This window comes from Mustela nivalis (genome assembly GCF_964662115.1).
Source record: "Mustela nivalis genome assembly, chromosome: 5".
NCBI classification, from domain to species: domain Eukaryota; kingdom Metazoa; phylum Chordata; class Mammalia; order Carnivora; family Mustelidae; genus Mustela; species Mustela nivalis.
Window position 1 is genome coordinate 154821268 of NC_139024.1, and position 15914 is coordinate 154837181.

The 15914-nt window shown below is 45.5% G+C and overlaps 1 protein-coding gene across 11 annotated transcripts in view; it reads right to left on the reverse strand.

The window, feature by feature from the left end:
- Nucleotides 1–15914, reverse strand: part of CARMIL1 (capping protein regulator and myosin 1 linker 1) — a 297975-nt gene that overhangs the window by 141094 nt on the left and 140967 nt on the right. For all 11 annotated transcript variants that reach the window (XR_014311992.1, XR_014311993.1, XM_082731456.1 and 8 more), the window contains exons 9-11: nt 8661–8736; nt 3183–3271; nt 1862–1956 (exon numbers count right to left, since the gene is read on the reverse strand). Coding sequence is in view for 9 of the 11 variants with exons in the window: in XM_082731456.1 (XP_082587582.1) it covers nt 1862–1956; nt 3183–3271; nt 8661–8736 (260 nt within the window). In the remaining 2 variants the exon portion in view is untranslated. The remainder of the gene's footprint in view (nt 1–1861; nt 1957–3182; nt 3272–8660; nt 8737–15914) is intronic.

The following is a 15914-nucleotide window of genomic DNA, read 5'->3' on the forward strand; positions in this document are numbered from 1 at the left end:
ACGCTTCACCGACCGTACCGCAATGTGTGGTTAGCTTTTTAGGAAACTGTCTAACCAGTCTGCAAAGTGGCTGTGCCATTTTACATTCGCACCAGTGAAGCATGTGTCCTCACTGCCCACGTCCTCACCAACACTCACTCTGATCACAGCCATGCCACTGGTTGTGAACTGGTACCTCGCTGTGGGGGCATCTGTGTCTCCCGGCCCTTGCCCTGCCACACTCTGGGTTTACACCCTTAAGGACCTGCCTCTATCACCTGCCTCCCTCCACGGACTCTGTCCCGCCAGGAGATGACTATGTTTGGGTCCCTCCCATCTTCAAAACCAAAGCAGAAACGGCCTCTTATCTATAGAAGGTGATCTCCATGTCGATTTCCATTGGTCATAGGCACCACCTTCTCTCAGCTGACTCATGGAGACAACATCTGTTTTTCCTAAAGAAATTCCCGTACCCCGAAGAAACTCCTACTGCAGGGATATGCAGCCACGCTTTGCAGCTGTAGTCGTTTCCGAGAGGATGATTCTCATGGGCACTCGTTTTCTAATTCAGTCTCCAACTTCCTTTACATTCACTTACTTTAAATGCTAGGAAGTTACTCTTTATTTTTGACTTGAATACCAAAATGGGTGGGTATCCTTTTCAACGAAGAACCGTGCCTCTATCAGGAACACAAAGAATTGTCTGTATCGGTACCTTCAGCTCCCTTTAATAATTAATCCTCATCAAATATATAACATTGCAAGATGAAAGGCTTTTATTCAGCCATGCTGGAAAACATTTGCAACCGATAATGAAAACAAAATAGTCCCTCCAGAGATAAAGCTACTCCTTCTTAAACCACACCCACCAACGTTCCCCTCCTCAGAATTCAAATACTTAAGTTTCACATTCTGAACCTACTGACTCTCCCTTCTGCCCACACACACACTTTTAATGAAACTTTCTTCTGCCTCATCGTAAACTCCAGTCCTTCATTTTCTCCGAATCCTCACATTCAAATCTTGTTAAATATAAAAAGATAACGTGTGGTGGACAGATGAGTAAGAAGGTCCCCAAGGTTCTTGCCCCCAGTACACATGCCCTGTGTAATTTCCTTGAGTGTGTGGGGCAGACTGATGATTATATGGCACACTGCTAATGTGACTGGGTTATATTCTGTTGACTTTGAGTTCGAAAGCGGAGACTGTCCTGGGTGGGCCTGACCTAATCAGGTGCTCTCCTAAAAAGAAAGGTAAGCATCAGAGAGATGTGTTCCTTACTGCCTCAAGCACAAAGCAAACTGGCATGCAGTGAGAGGGGGGGCCATTTAGTAAGGACCTGAGCATAGACTCTGGATGCTGGGATTGGTCCCAGATGACAGCCAGCGAGACCGTGGTGATGTCTGTCCTGCAGACACAAGGACATTGATTCTGCTGACAACTGGCAAGCCTGAACACATCAGGTCACACAAGATCAGAGCCGCAGCTGACAACCTGACTTCAGCCCTGAGAGGCTCTGAGTAGACGGCCCAGTGAACCTGTGCCCAGATGACCCTACAAACCCAAGGAGACTGTCACGTGACACCTGCGGCCACATGGGCGGTAATTTCTAATGCGGCCATGAAGAAACTAATATGGTGGTTTAAAAATAATATGCTGCTTTCTGTTGGTAGCTCTTCAAGAGAGGGTACATAGAGAATGAATTTCAGCCCCCGTATTTTCATTAAAGGGGAGAAAAACCGCAAAGCCAACAAAGCATCGGTGGCATTTATAAAATAATTACAACGGAGCTTGACACCATTCACGGGGGACCCGGGCCACATGACAGCTGCTGGGTGCTGTCACCACCCCGGTGGGAGAGACCACGCGAGCGTGACGGTACCTCGGTCCTCCAGCGGGTTGCCTGCCAGGTTAACTGTGTGGAGTCCTGAGCTGGGATTGTGCGCTAGGGCACTGGCCAGTTTTTGGGCAAAATCCCTGCAAGTAAACAAAACAGCAAGGTTAAGTGCCACGGAACGTAAAACTGCTCAAATCAAAACACAGCTACGGCTCGAGTGAGAGCTAACAAAAGAACACCTTTCTTTACAATGGTAATCAACTTACTACACATTTATTTTATTTTTTTTTTACACATTTGTTAACACCGAATTTCAGCCTCCACTAGTATCTATCCTTATTAGAGAATCCCCAAAGCCACAGCGAAAATGTAGTTCATGTTGATTAGCCAAAATCGCATTCAAAAGCAAAAAGAAAATATACAATTGCCCCTTTAAAGATACATTACAGGATGCTATAAATAGTATTATTTAGTCCCCTCATAACTTTAAAAAAAAAAAAAGTCCTGAATCGAGCCTTCTTTTCATGGAAACAGCCATTGGCTGTTCACTCTACACTCAATTTTCATTTCAGGCAATACTCAAAAATGCAAAACTGATCGCCCTACTTAATTAGTTTAAAGGCTACGATTGCTAGCACTATGTTTTAACAAAAACTCAAAATCACTATTTCAGGTATGTTGTACTTAAAAGAACACACTAAGTGCTATGATGACGAAGGTGTCTACTGCCCTCACTTAGGCACAGTAAAGTCTTTGTTCTAGCAGATTCGAACTCCATGTGAGGCTTGGGCCCTGCCTACCCAGCCACTACTGACCACTGAACGAGGGAGGTATGGGTCTGGAAAGAGAGAGAAGCAGATAAAACAGAGCCAAGCAACGCAACAGAACCACGGGAAATGTGTCAGTGAATGATACTTCCAAGAGCTAACGCAGAGCATCTGTAACAGGGAAGATTCTTTCCTAAGCACTTTACATACATGGATTTACTTCTCCTCACTGCCCTCACTCTAAAAGGCAGGTGCTACTGTGTTGTCCATCTTCAAGATAAAGAAAGTGAGGCCCAGAGTGAAGCAATTTGCCCAAAGCCATGAGGGCATCTGGCTCAGGGCCTGCTCTCCTCACCAGCACACCCGGCTCCTCCGAGAACCACCAGGGACCGGACCACAGAGGATGTTGTAAGACCCTCGACCTCTGTGCTGATGGGGAGCACAGGGATCCTTTACTTATTTTTATAATAAGAGAAAACGTGACACTTCATATGTGAGTGGCTCAACCGTTTTTTCTTTTTTTAAACTATATATTAATTTTAGAGAAAATGACAGAAAATGTTTAAGTTACATGTTTATATATTCGGGACAGTACTCACGTTCTGAGCCCAGCGTTTTCCAACACCAGTTCCTCCAGCCGACTGGACCTGCTCACCACTCTCAAGATCTGTTCGCAGACATCGGCGGACTGTGAGGGAAGACACTGTGTGAGCACTCCGAGCCCGAGGCAACCTCACTTTCCTGTCACAAACCCACGCAGGTGCGAAGCTTTAATTAAAGAAGCCACGTAACGTGCAGTCATTCCTTTGTCAACACCTGATGCGGCACCCATGACTACACACCGTCACAATGGAGGACCCGGGATATAAGGACACCGAGAACAGAGAGTCCCTGCCTTTAAGACTACACCAGCCAGGGGCGCCTGGGTGACTCAATGGGTTAAAGCCTCTGCCTTCGGCTCGGGTCATGATCCCAGGGTCTGAGATCGAGCCCCGCATTGGGCTCTCTGCTCTGCAGGGAGCCTGCTTTCTCCTCTCTCTCCCTGCCTGCCTCTCTGCCTACTTGTGATCTCTGTCTGTCAAATAAATAAATAAAATCTTTAAAAAAAAAGAGTACACCCGCCAGCAGGGCCATCAGACCAGAAAACAGACGATTCTGATGGAATCATTAAAGGCCATGTTAGTAGTGCTGTGGGCACTCAGAGGCATATGCGCCCAATCTTGGGAAAACCAAAAGGAATTCCCAAAGAAAGCACCCTCCAGCCAGAGAATGAAAGACTTAATGTTGGTAATGATGAAGGCTCATCAGGGTCCTGGGATCGAGACCCGCATCAGGGTCCCTGCTCAGCAGGAAGCCTACTTTTCCCTCTCCCACTCCCCTGCTTGTGTTCTTCTCTCGCGGTGTCTGTCAAATGAATAAAGAAATCTTTAAAAAAAAAAAAAAAAAGATGCTAGGTTCATGATGACAAGCCCTTTGCTGAGCTCTTATCTTGTGCTTGGCCCTGAGCTAAGTCCTTTGGGTTTATGTCAGCATAAAACTGTGAAGCATTATTACTCCCTTTTTACAGATAAGAAAGTTAAGGCTCAGAGATGTCATATACTTTTGGTTTTTTTTTAAGATTTTATTTATTTGACAGACAGAGATCACAAGTAGGCAGAGAGGGAGGCAGAGAGAGGAGGAAGCAGGCTCCCTGCTGAGCAGAGAGCCCAATGTGGGGCTCGATCACAGGACCCTGAGATCATGACCTGAGTGGAAGGCAGAGGCTTTAACCCACTAAGCCTCCCAGGTGCCCTGAGATGTCATATACTTTAAAATGGTGGCTGAATTATGATTGATAAACGTTAACTATTACGGTGGTCCTGCTAGCAGTTTCTAAAATAAAGGAGGAAACGACCCAATAAGAATTCAATAAGTGCTCTCTCATGTTCATAAACATTATGTTTTTTAAAATCAAGTAGTTGTAACATTGTATCTGTCAAAATATTTTAAGTGCTCAAGATATACTGTCATATGAAAATGCAGAATTAAAATGAAATGTTTCAAATAAAGATCACAACAACTGAAATGGCTGTTGTATGTTGCACAACTCTTGAGGATGCTAGGAAAAGTGCAGAGCTGTATCCTGGTGGCGGAATTGTAAACGTTCTTTTTTAATTTTACATATTAATATTTTTTAATTTGTTCTATGTTTCTGCCTTATTCCAAACCTGACTTAAGGTGGCTCCTGATTTTAAAATCACTTCTACATTTAAAAGTGATTTTAGGGACGCCTGGGTGGCTCAGTCAGTTAAGCGTCTGCCTTCGGCTCAGGTCATGATCTCCAGGTCCTGGGATCAAGCCCTGCATCAGGTTCCCTGATCACTGGGCAGTCTGCTTCTCTCTCTCTCTCTCTCTCTCTGTGTCCATGCCCTCTCTCGCTCTCCCTCTCTCTCAAATAAACGAAAGAAAAAAAAATCTTTAAAAATAAAAATAAATAAAATCTCATCGCAATGTAGGGTCTATTTAAATCCTTTATGACACAGCAGGAAGGAAGGGAGGGAGGAAGGAAGAGAGAAAGAGAGAGAAAGGAAGGAAGAAAGGCGAAAGAGAGAGAGAAATTGATAAAGAGAAAAAGCAAGCAAGCAAGAGACAAGAAAGAGAGAAGGAAAGGCAGAAAGGAGGAAAGAAAAAGAGGAAGGAAGGAAGGAGGGAACAAAGGAAGGAGAAAGAAAGAAAAAGAAAGGAAAAGAAAGAAGTACAAGCAGAAGGGGGGAAGAAAGGGAAAGAGAAGGGAACGGAAGGGAAGCAGGAGGGAAATTCCGAGGGCCACAGCACACTATACTCAAAGCAGTTTCTTTTCTTAAAGTACCAACAAAAAATTACAATTCTTTGATTTATCCGATCACATATGTCCCGCTGGATTAGGCATCATTGGGACCGTCTGAAATGTAACAAAAATTCGCTAGTGAACATCCTTTAGAAAACACACGAGTCCCACAGCACGTAAGACACCTGTGATTCTTATGTGCTGTCCAATTCCATTCAGTCTAGAGGTAGCTTTCACAGGGTCCCGGGGTTTCTGATGGGTCCCACAGACTGATGAAGGAAGAGGAAAATTAATTCCAATTGACCCGATGCCTGCCATTTATATTGTGCTGATGGTGCTCAGTTTCAAAATGGTGACCCCCTTATCAGTGTGATTCTTTGTCTTACAATACACAACCAGGGGAACTGATCCTACTCTGTGTTGGCATGATAAAAAGTCACTGCTTAGACAGTATTTTTGCAGGGATTATCCTCATTTCCAAAAACAATCCATGGTATATCATTATCTTTCCAGGGCTACCTTACAGAGCTTCCAGAAAAGCAATTTCCCAAAGCAGGGCTTTCATTTCCCTATTAGGTATCATTACTGTAATAAAAATTTATTACAGAAAATGTCCAAAAAGTATGTCCAGCTTTTCTTTAAAATGCTGGTAGGGGAAAAGCAGAACAAGTCATTCATGTCTATGTTAATTTTGCTACTTTTTATGAAGTGCCCAAGCACATGCAAAAAATTGTTTTCTACACTGAAGAATATTATAATGATGAAATTTTTCAAGAGCTATACACCCCCCCCCACCAAACCTAGACAGCAAATAACATACGACCACTAGAGTAGTGCTCCCCAGCCGCCTGTGCTGCACTACGGTCACTGATTTAGGGGGGAAAATTCTTAGTAAGTTCATACAGTGGCTCTCCAAGAGCTTGCCTTTAGTTAAAAAATCAGAAGTATACTCTAAAAACGAGGGAAATCGCTATCAACAACAATCGGACTAGTGCAAAATAAAGGCATACAGAATTTTATAACTAAAAGGAACCAAGGGAACTGGCCCAATGAGGCCATTTGAAAAAGATGCAGAAAGACCCCACACTGGTTGCTAACTTGCCTAAGTTACAAAGTCAAGACTTAAGCAAGATCCCCATCCACTGTGATGTTAATGAGTCAAGAATGTAAGACAGAAACTTACTCTTCATCACAACTTTGTTATCTTAAAAAAAAAAAAAAAAGATCCTTCTACCCTTCTATTTAAATTAAGGAAAGTGACTATTAATGGATGTCCTAAGATCAGCATAAAGCCCCTACAACCCATTTTTCTTGTGGCAGCTTAGCACAGGAGGATTTTACGGAGCTAGGAGCAATCTTAACAACCTGGAGAATCCCTGTACTCAAGAGGAAGTCATTCCTTTGTGTCCTGCACTCCACTCCACGTTTTCAAAAGTCCAAAGAAGGCGTACTATTGTCTTTCGCACCCATAAACTGAGTATCAGAAAAGGTTCCGAGGTTGCATCTTGCCGTCACCTTCAAAAGGGCGAGTATCAGCTCTTTTTAACGTTGGGTGAAAAAACACGAAAAACTGCTACTGTTTTTGAAGACTGAAGAGCAATATCCCAAAGACCATTCTTCATTTTAAAATACCAAATATTAAAAATATACAAATCAGTGTTTTGGAGCTTAAATTGCAGTTATTGGAAGAGCGGTAAGGGCAGCTCTCAAATAGTGCCACGACGCTTCCTTTCATCCCCGGACATCGAGGGAAAGCCTCTGAGCGCCTCCATGCCTTGTGTTCTGGACTGAGGCTTCTGCTGTTGGATCTCCCTCCCACCACTGCGTCCGCGTGTTCCCCGGGAGTCTACCTGGCCCCCAGCCGTGCCTCACTCCATCCTCACTGAGCACAGACCCTCCCCCCGTGGGGCGGATACAAGTTTCCAAAACTCGCACCACCACACTTGCTCATTTCTCAGCCTCTCCGCTAGTCTGTGATGCTGTAAGAGTAACAGTGAACAGGAAATGCCTACAAGATGTCAGGTACTCTGTCAGCATTTCTACACACATGATTTATTCATCCCCAATACCCTGCAAATTAGCTCTATTGCTGTGTCCATTCATTCATTCAACAAACTAACCTGACACCCATTTATTAGACCAATTTTTATGGACTAGCTATTATAAGCCAACATATTCTGATAAGCACTGGACAGAGATGAGTGAAGCACGAGCTCCAATGGACTCTCGGTAATGGGAAACTGAGGCCCTGGGATGTCAGGTAACTTACAAAGGTCCCACAGCCTTGTCACAGGAGCCAGAGTCTGAGACCCAGGTTTCTGTTTCCAAGCCCGCACTCTTTCCTATACCACACTGGCTCTTAGCGAGCCCCAAATGAGCTCAGCCCGTGCCTATACTGATACTACTTTAAACCACTCACACCCCAGGCAAATTCAGAGGCCCAGCAGCCTGTCCACTAGCAAACCTCAGCCCCCCCATTTTCTACAGATCCAGGTCTCCATCAAAATCCTACCTCTCCACTATGAAAATCGTTAACCCTCCAGTTCCCATGACCTCTGAAAGTCAGAGGCTTGAACAAAGAGTCACCAAGCAAACAACCTCTAGATTACATCCTGCCCTAAAATGAAGTAGGATAAAGTTAACTTAGGGATAAGGTTCTGCCCACACAGCTGCTTTGGGCTTGCCAAAAAAAAATCCCAACAGAGCATCTCACTTCCACTAGTAAAACAGACAGAAAATCTGGCTCCCCCATACCTTATGAAAACTAACGTCTCACTTCTGATTTCCTTTTGCTTACATACAAATGTGCCCTAAAACTCCTCTAGAAAATTAATGTTAACTCTCATCACTCCAGCACACAAACTCTGCCTGATCCCGTTTACCCAAACTCTTAGGAAGGGAAGCTTGGCGGAGACGGAATGCAGGATAGAAACATCAAATCTGCTCCCTGCAGCTGTGCAAACTCAAGTTTAAGAGTTTTACCCAACAGAATGAGCGCGTACTGAAGGCTCCGGGAACTGGGTCTCTCGGGTTCATGATCTAAAATTGCCGGAGGCAGCTGAAAACAGGAGGAAGTACTTCTCCGTGGCATCTCACATTACCAACTTGGTGAAATGGTATGCAGATCATTTACAGGAAAATACCTCCTCGAGAAAAAAAGCATGTATGCAGCTCGCCAGATGAGTAGAAAAACAAATGTCTTTCTGATAATTATCGGGCTTTGGAAACTCAGCAGAAGTAAGCAACATCTGCAACATCTTCTCTTACTTACCAGTTTCAGATCCTTGGAAGATAGCTTCGTGAACCACTGATTGTATTCCAGAGCTGCAACGATGGGTATCAGGTCCCTAGAAGCAGAAATAACAACATCCATCGGAGGCCCTCGTACTGGAGCCTTACTGACACGTCATGTTCAACCCCCGGCACCCAAGTTCACTTGTTAGCTCCTGTTAGTACAAACATGACATCCCCCCCGAAACTACTTCACCCACAGATCTCTGGGACAGATCTTCAGTCTGATGTAAGCAGAATTCCTAAAAGCTAAATTTAAACTACCTCTAGGGCCCCTGATGTCTATATCCAAAGGACAAGAGGGGTAGCAGTGTTTCCTCAGAGAACTCCTTGCTCTAGGAAAGACTGTACTGATCCTTCTACATGAATGAGTCAGATTTCTCTAACCAGCAGAAATGTCCTATACAGTTCACTCTCAAACAATACGGGTTTGAACTGCATGGCTTTTTTTTTTTTTTAATAAAAATGTACAGTACTTTAAATGTATTTTCTCTTCCTTAGGATTTCCTTGATGGCATTTTTTCCTCTAGCTTGCTTTATTACTGAGAATTACAGTACATAATACATATAATATACAAAGTGTTTGTTACGCGTTCATGTTATCGGTAAGGCTTCTGATCAACACGAGGCTATGAGTACTTACGTTGGAGGGGTCAAAGGCTACACTTGGACTTGCGAGTATGAGGGCAGATCATTGTCCCACTGTCCCATTGTCCCACCACTATATTCTCTAGTTGAGGAGTTTATACTCCAAGCAAGGACACCGTCTGGCCTTGCAGATAGTAAGTGACCCTGAATGGACTCCCAGTGCTTAGCAAGCATCCTATAACCCTTTGGTACTTTCTTGCAGTTCCTTGTACTGCGCACACACAGGAGTTAGCCCGGGTGTATTTTCATCTTATGCTTCACACACACCCTTCAGCTACGGACGCCAGCTACTTGCATCAGAGCCCTGTCTGCACTCCATTTTCCGGCCTGATCTCCCTGCAACATGCCCCCCACGCACGCTCCAGCCCAAAAGCAGACCGTTTACTACGCATCACAGATACCAGACGATGGCACAATCAGAGAATCCAAGTTCGCCTATGAGAATCCGAGCACCCCAGGATCCGCACATCACTCTTCCTCTCCTCTCCATGACCCTGGGTCACCCCAGCCAGCACCCCTGCGTGCATCTCTGTTTAGCATTGATTTTACTCTGCCTTGGATGATGGTTTGTACTGAACATCTATGTCTCCACCCCCATCCCAGGCTGTAAGCTCTTTGAAAACCCACTCTATTTCAGATTTCTGGCTTCGGTGAGATCACAATCAGTTTCACCCACACGGCATGACACGCAGCAAATACTCAAATTGTTACTGGAATAGAAAAGGAAGGCAGAAGGTCGAAAGAGATGGGAAACCCACATGGTTTCAGAGCTTCTGGGTACCAGGCCCCGTGGCGGGCACGTTACACAGCTTCATCAGACATGCTTTAAAAAGGAGAAAGGAGGGGTGCCTGGGTGGCTCAGTCGGTCAGGCATCCCTTCAGCTCAGGTCATGATCCCAGAGTTCTGGGATCAAGTCCCACATCGGGCTCTCTGCTCCGTGGTGAGTCTGTTTCTCCCTCTCCCTCTGCTGCTCCCCCAACTTGTGCTCTCTCTCTGTCAACTAAATACATAAAATCTTAAATAGATAGATAGATAGATAGAGAAAGGAGTCCCCCAGACTAGGCGAGAAAAACAACACACACAAAGGAATTACCGGTCTCAGTCACGTTGTTCCATAGGCCACCTGTCCTATTGAATGGCCTCTTTATTAATTTTGCCTAAGTTTTAGATTTTAGATTTAGAACCATGAACCATGTCTACATCCACGATGGTTTCACGCTCTTCCCTCCCTTTACCGCTCCCCCGGCCGCCCGACCAGGTGCAAGAGCGAACTCCTGTCGCTCTCCCTGGGAGCTGGTGACAGTCTGTGGCTTCTCTGGGGGCAGATGCCAGCTTCTCACATGCTCAGTTCAAGAGAGTTCCCCTGTGCTGCTCCTTTCAAGAACTGGGGCAAAGCATTCTCAGCTTCTCTCCTTCCAATGACTTAATGTCAAGTAGCGACTACACTTCAGAACCTCTTCATGATGTGTTCCAGTCTGTCACCTGACTTGGAGTACAGCTGGCTTTTGTCATAATGAAGTCATTTGCAAGAAGTGGAGAGCACAGCATTAACAGACCCAGGCTTTGCACTGACATGGGGCATGGGACAGCAGCGTCTCTCCATACAAATAGCAAAAACCCTGAAAAGCCAGAGCCAGCTCCCCAGCTAAAGTAGAGAATCTAGAAAAAAATGGTCAACAGGGCAAGGAATGGCTTTAGTCGAAGAGTTTTTAGATGGGATGCCAAGAGCATGATCCATAAAAGGGGAAAATGGATAAATCGGACTTCACCAAAACCAAAATCTTTGCTCTGCCCAAGATCTGTTAAGAGAAGGGAAAGACAAGCCCCAGGCTGGGCGTAAATGCGGACCAATCACACTTCCGACAAAGGACTTGGTATCAGAATGCATAAAGAACTCTTGGAGGTCAGTAATAAAAAACAACCCAATTTTTAAAAAGAGGGAAAAGATCTAAATAAGATAGCTCATCAGAGAAGATGTATCAATGGGAAAGAAGTATACAAGAAGATGTTTGAGGGACCTGGGGGGGCTCAGTCAGTTCAGCGTCTGCCTTTGGCTCAGGTCATGGTCCTGGGGTCCTGGGATTGAGCCCTGCGCCGGGCTCTCTGCTCAGCAGGGAGCCTGCTTCTCCCTCACCCCCTGTGCTCTCTCTCTCTCTCAAATAAATAAATCTTAAAAAAAAAAAATAGATCTTAAAAAAAAGATGTTTGAAATTATTAGCCATTAAAGAAATGCAGTTTATAGCCAAAAGGAGATACCACTACAAACTTACTGAATTGCTAAACTTTAAAAACAAAACAAAAACAAAAAACCAAGGGCTTGCAAGGATGCCGAGCAACTGAAACCCTCATACATTGCTGAGGGAAATGCAAACAGCACGATCGGGGTAGAACACAGTCCGAAGGAGCCTTCACTTAACACACACTTACTGTAAGACCTGGTGGTCTCAACCCTATGGACTCAACCAAGAGAAACGGAAACTTGTCCTTACACAAAACGTACACATCATGGTCTCTACTGGCTGTAGTGCATATCGTCAGCCCCTGGCGACCACATGGAGGTCTTCCTCTGATGCAGTGGGACTCCCAGGGTGAGGATAGAAAAGATAATAAAATGGCTTCTGCTCAGCTCCGTCCCTTGACATGCTCAGCCACAGCATCCAGCTGCCTCGCCCTGAGAAGGTCTAGCCACGTGGGAAGGCCACCAGGAAGGGAGTCAGCAGACAGCTAGCACCAGCCACCGGGTGTGTGGCTGAGGAAGCCTTTTGATGGCTCTGGACCCGGCCCCTGTCTGACTCTCACGGCTGAGAAGAGCCCCAAGGCAAAAACCTCCTGGCAGAGCCCCACTGAGCCTGGAACTGTGACAGGTGAGTGAAAGTGACGGCTTTTGCTGTAGGCCCTTTAGGCTGGAGTGGTTTGCATCCAGCAGGAGATAAGCAGAACACTGGAGGGTCCAGAAACCAGGCTGGAAAGCTGCACTAGGAATGGGACTGTAGACAGGGTGCCCATAAAAAGCTTTGAAGCAGAGAAATGTTTCAGGAGTTGAACAATTTCAGCCAAGTAGGTAGACTGTATCAGATCAAGGACAGCTTCCATCCTCCGGAGCGAGGCTGGACCAGGGGCCAAGGCAAAAAGAAGTAATTCTTCCTAAACTCATTAAAGAGTTACCACCACCCCAATGGAAACATGCATGCTTTTATGACAAAACCCTACAGAACACAAGGACTGTTAGAATAATTACTACAACCAGGAGTGCAGGGGTAATCGCAAAGGAAAACGGACTCAGGCCAGTCTTCTTAGGAGAGGCCAGAGCCTATCTCTTGAGCTAACTGGTGGAGAGCGTGGCTGGCTTGACCACTATGTGCATTCTGGTACACGACTGCATGCCCTTCTCTCCACTGACAGCTCAAGAATGGCCTTATAAGCATTGCTCAGAACAGTCACGAAACTGACCCAAACATCCAATCGGCCACAGAAAGGATAAACTGCGGCGCATTCCCACGTTGGAATACAAAACAGAAACCAAAGTAAACGAGCTACCGTGGCACGCAACAGCTGGTAAAACATCGGTTCTCAGGTCTGAAACCTCTCACGCCGGCTGGGCTGTGCCAAGAACAGGGAGCTTTGTGTCTAAGAAGTGAGCATCCAGAAAGCACTCCGGCAAACACTCAGAGAAAAGCCAAGGTCTGAGCCCAGGGACATCCGGGATTCCTCGAATCTGTTCCTCTCGGACCGTCCAAGCCCCCAGGACAGCCACGACACAGAGGCCAAGGTTCCAGCAGTCTCGGTCTAAACATAACAATCACCAACCATGATCAAAACCAGTGCATCTCACCCCAACAGAAAAAAACACAAGACTACATGTCAATAATTTGATTCCTGAGAGTTCCTTTTCCTGATGGCTTTCTTAGAACACAGTAGTAAGTGAGCAAAGAAGCAAACCAAAGATAAAAACCCATCTGGCATTCACGTGGGCCTCCCACGGCTGTGCCAACACCAGCTCCAGGCAAAGCGCTCCCTGCATTTCCCTGGTGGGGTCTGGGCTGATCAGAACCAGCCCTTTCTCGGGTTTTCACCAAGCACGGCTGGCATTATATTACATAATACAGAAAGGGTTCCAAACACCAACACTTGTCATCTTGACGGATTTTTGCAGGGTAACAGCTTGCTTGCTTGCTTGCTTGCTTTCTTTATTTTTATTTTTTTAAAAGATTTTATTTATTTATTTGACAGACAGTGATTACAGGTAGGCAGAGAGGCAGGCAGAGAGAGAGGAACGGAAGCAGGCTCCCCGCTGAGCAGAGATTCCCCATGCAGGGCTTGATCCCAGGATCCTGGAATCATGACTTGAGCCAAAGGCAGAGGCTTTAACCCACTGAGCCATCCGGGCGCCCCGGGTAACAGCTTTCTACCATCAGTCTGTGGCCCTGTGTATCTTGCTTTGATCTCCTAAGAGACTCTTAACTATCACTCGACTTTTGATCTTAAGAGTCAAGCCATTCTTGAAGAGCTACAGTTCAGGGAACCTTCTCCTGAGTCCTGGCAACACAGTATTTTTCTTGCCGTTTCCATAGGCTACTTCTACCATTTCCTTAAAATGGCAGCAAAACCGCTCTGAGACTCCAAACCCTGAGAAGATCCAGTGTTAATACCCTTCGGAGCCCCAGGGCAGAATCTTTTCTGATACTGTGTCAAAGGAGAGGACACGGTTAATATTCCCTAACCTTATTCCTGATATAAATGTATTATACATAGAGTTGTTCTTCTGGTTGTGGTTGTTAATTTAGCCACAGGTTGGGGTTTGTCATACAAGCTGAGATCCTTATCTCTCACCTCAGTTGGCAATGGTGAGTGCTCTAAACCTTTCCTTAAAATTCAAAAGAACCAAGTTTTCCACTTGTACCTTTCCAGAAGAAAATGTTGTCACAAAGCTGACAAGATAAAAGCAGCATCACAAAACAGATCATGAACTAGCCCCTGGAAACACAAAATTTTCTGTCATGTAGGGATTTTGTGTCTCTAACTCTTTTTCTTTTAATTAAGAAAATTGGCCACTTTATAACACTATTCATTTTAAAAGCAGGCAAGTCTTTTAGGATATAAAAGTAGCAAGCGGGGGGGGGTGGGGGGCGCCAGGGTGGCTCAGTTGGTTAAGCATCTGACTGCTGATTTTGGCTCGGGTTGTGATCTCAGGGTCCTGGGATCCAGCCCAGTGTCCGGCTCTGTGCTCAGCCGGGGGGTGGGGTGGGGGTCGGGGGGAGGCGTCTGCTTGAGATTCTCTCTCTCTCTGCCCCTCCCCCTACTCACACTCTCTCTCTCTTAAATAAGTTTTTTTAAAAAAATAGCAAGCATTTATTTAAACATTTTTATGTACCAGCACATAATGTTTTAGATTTATTAATCCAGAGTCTTCACAATAACTCTAAGAGGCAGGGACCATGACTCACATTACTTCACAGATGTAAACCCGCAGGACATAAAGAAGTTCGAGAACTCCCTGGTCCTGCAGTGCTACTCTGGACAGAGCCAGGTCTCAGACCCACTGCCTGGGTTTCCAGCTCACCAACCACCGTCCTAACCATGCTGCTACCACCTCACGGAGCCTCCTGCCTCCCGCGTCCCCGAGAATCTTCAACCTCCTCTCCAGGGAATCCACAGCGGTACAGACATAGGATTTTAAGATCAAAGTCTCCAAACCTTTTCCATCACATTCAACCACTCACTTTGTTCGTATTTGGAAAGTCAATATGAAGATTATCCCAGAGTGATTTCTGAAATACTGACAGTGCTCTTGTTCGGGACATCAGACATAAACTGCTAATACTTGGGGGCTAATTTTCAAAAGTTAATTTGCAAAAACAAAGAGGTTGGCAAGTGACTGAGGGTCTAAGTCACTTGGCCAATTCCTTGCTAGTGTAGATTCTGGATAACCTATTGAATTAGCAGTTGTCAAGCCTCATCCTTCTGATCTTCAGGACTTCTTGAGAATTTAATGTTTCCAGTTATTATTTTGGGGCCAAATTTCCCTCCATACTCACTTGTACCTGCCTGCCTCCTCCTCTCTGAAACTCCAAAAACAATGGGATGTTTAAAAGAGACAGTGTGAGGGGCACCTGGGTGGCTTAGTGGGATAAGCCTCTGCCTTCGGCTCAGGTCATGATCCCAGTGTCTTGGGATCGAGCCCCGCACCGGGCTATCTGCTCAGCAGGGAGCCTGCTTCCCCCTCTCTCTCTGCTTGCCTCTCTGTCTACTTGTGATCTCTCTCTCTCTGTCAAATAAATAAATAAAATCTTAAAAAAAAAAAAAAAAAAGAGAGAGAGACAGTGTGAAATAGTCCACAAGGGCAGTAAAGAATAAAAACGATTGACAGATATGAAGGATGTCTGGCAAGCCCCCCAATCCACAATGTAGGAAAAGGGCACTCATCCCGCGAACGGCATGGTAATTTTCTGTCGTATATCCACACTCCACTGAAGTAAAGATTTCCCCCTAATAAATCTCACAAAATTTCAGAGGCTCAAAGGAGGGTTGTTTCTTGCTAGAATGAGGTCTTGCTACTCTGCACGCCTCCTGCGTGTACACGGAATG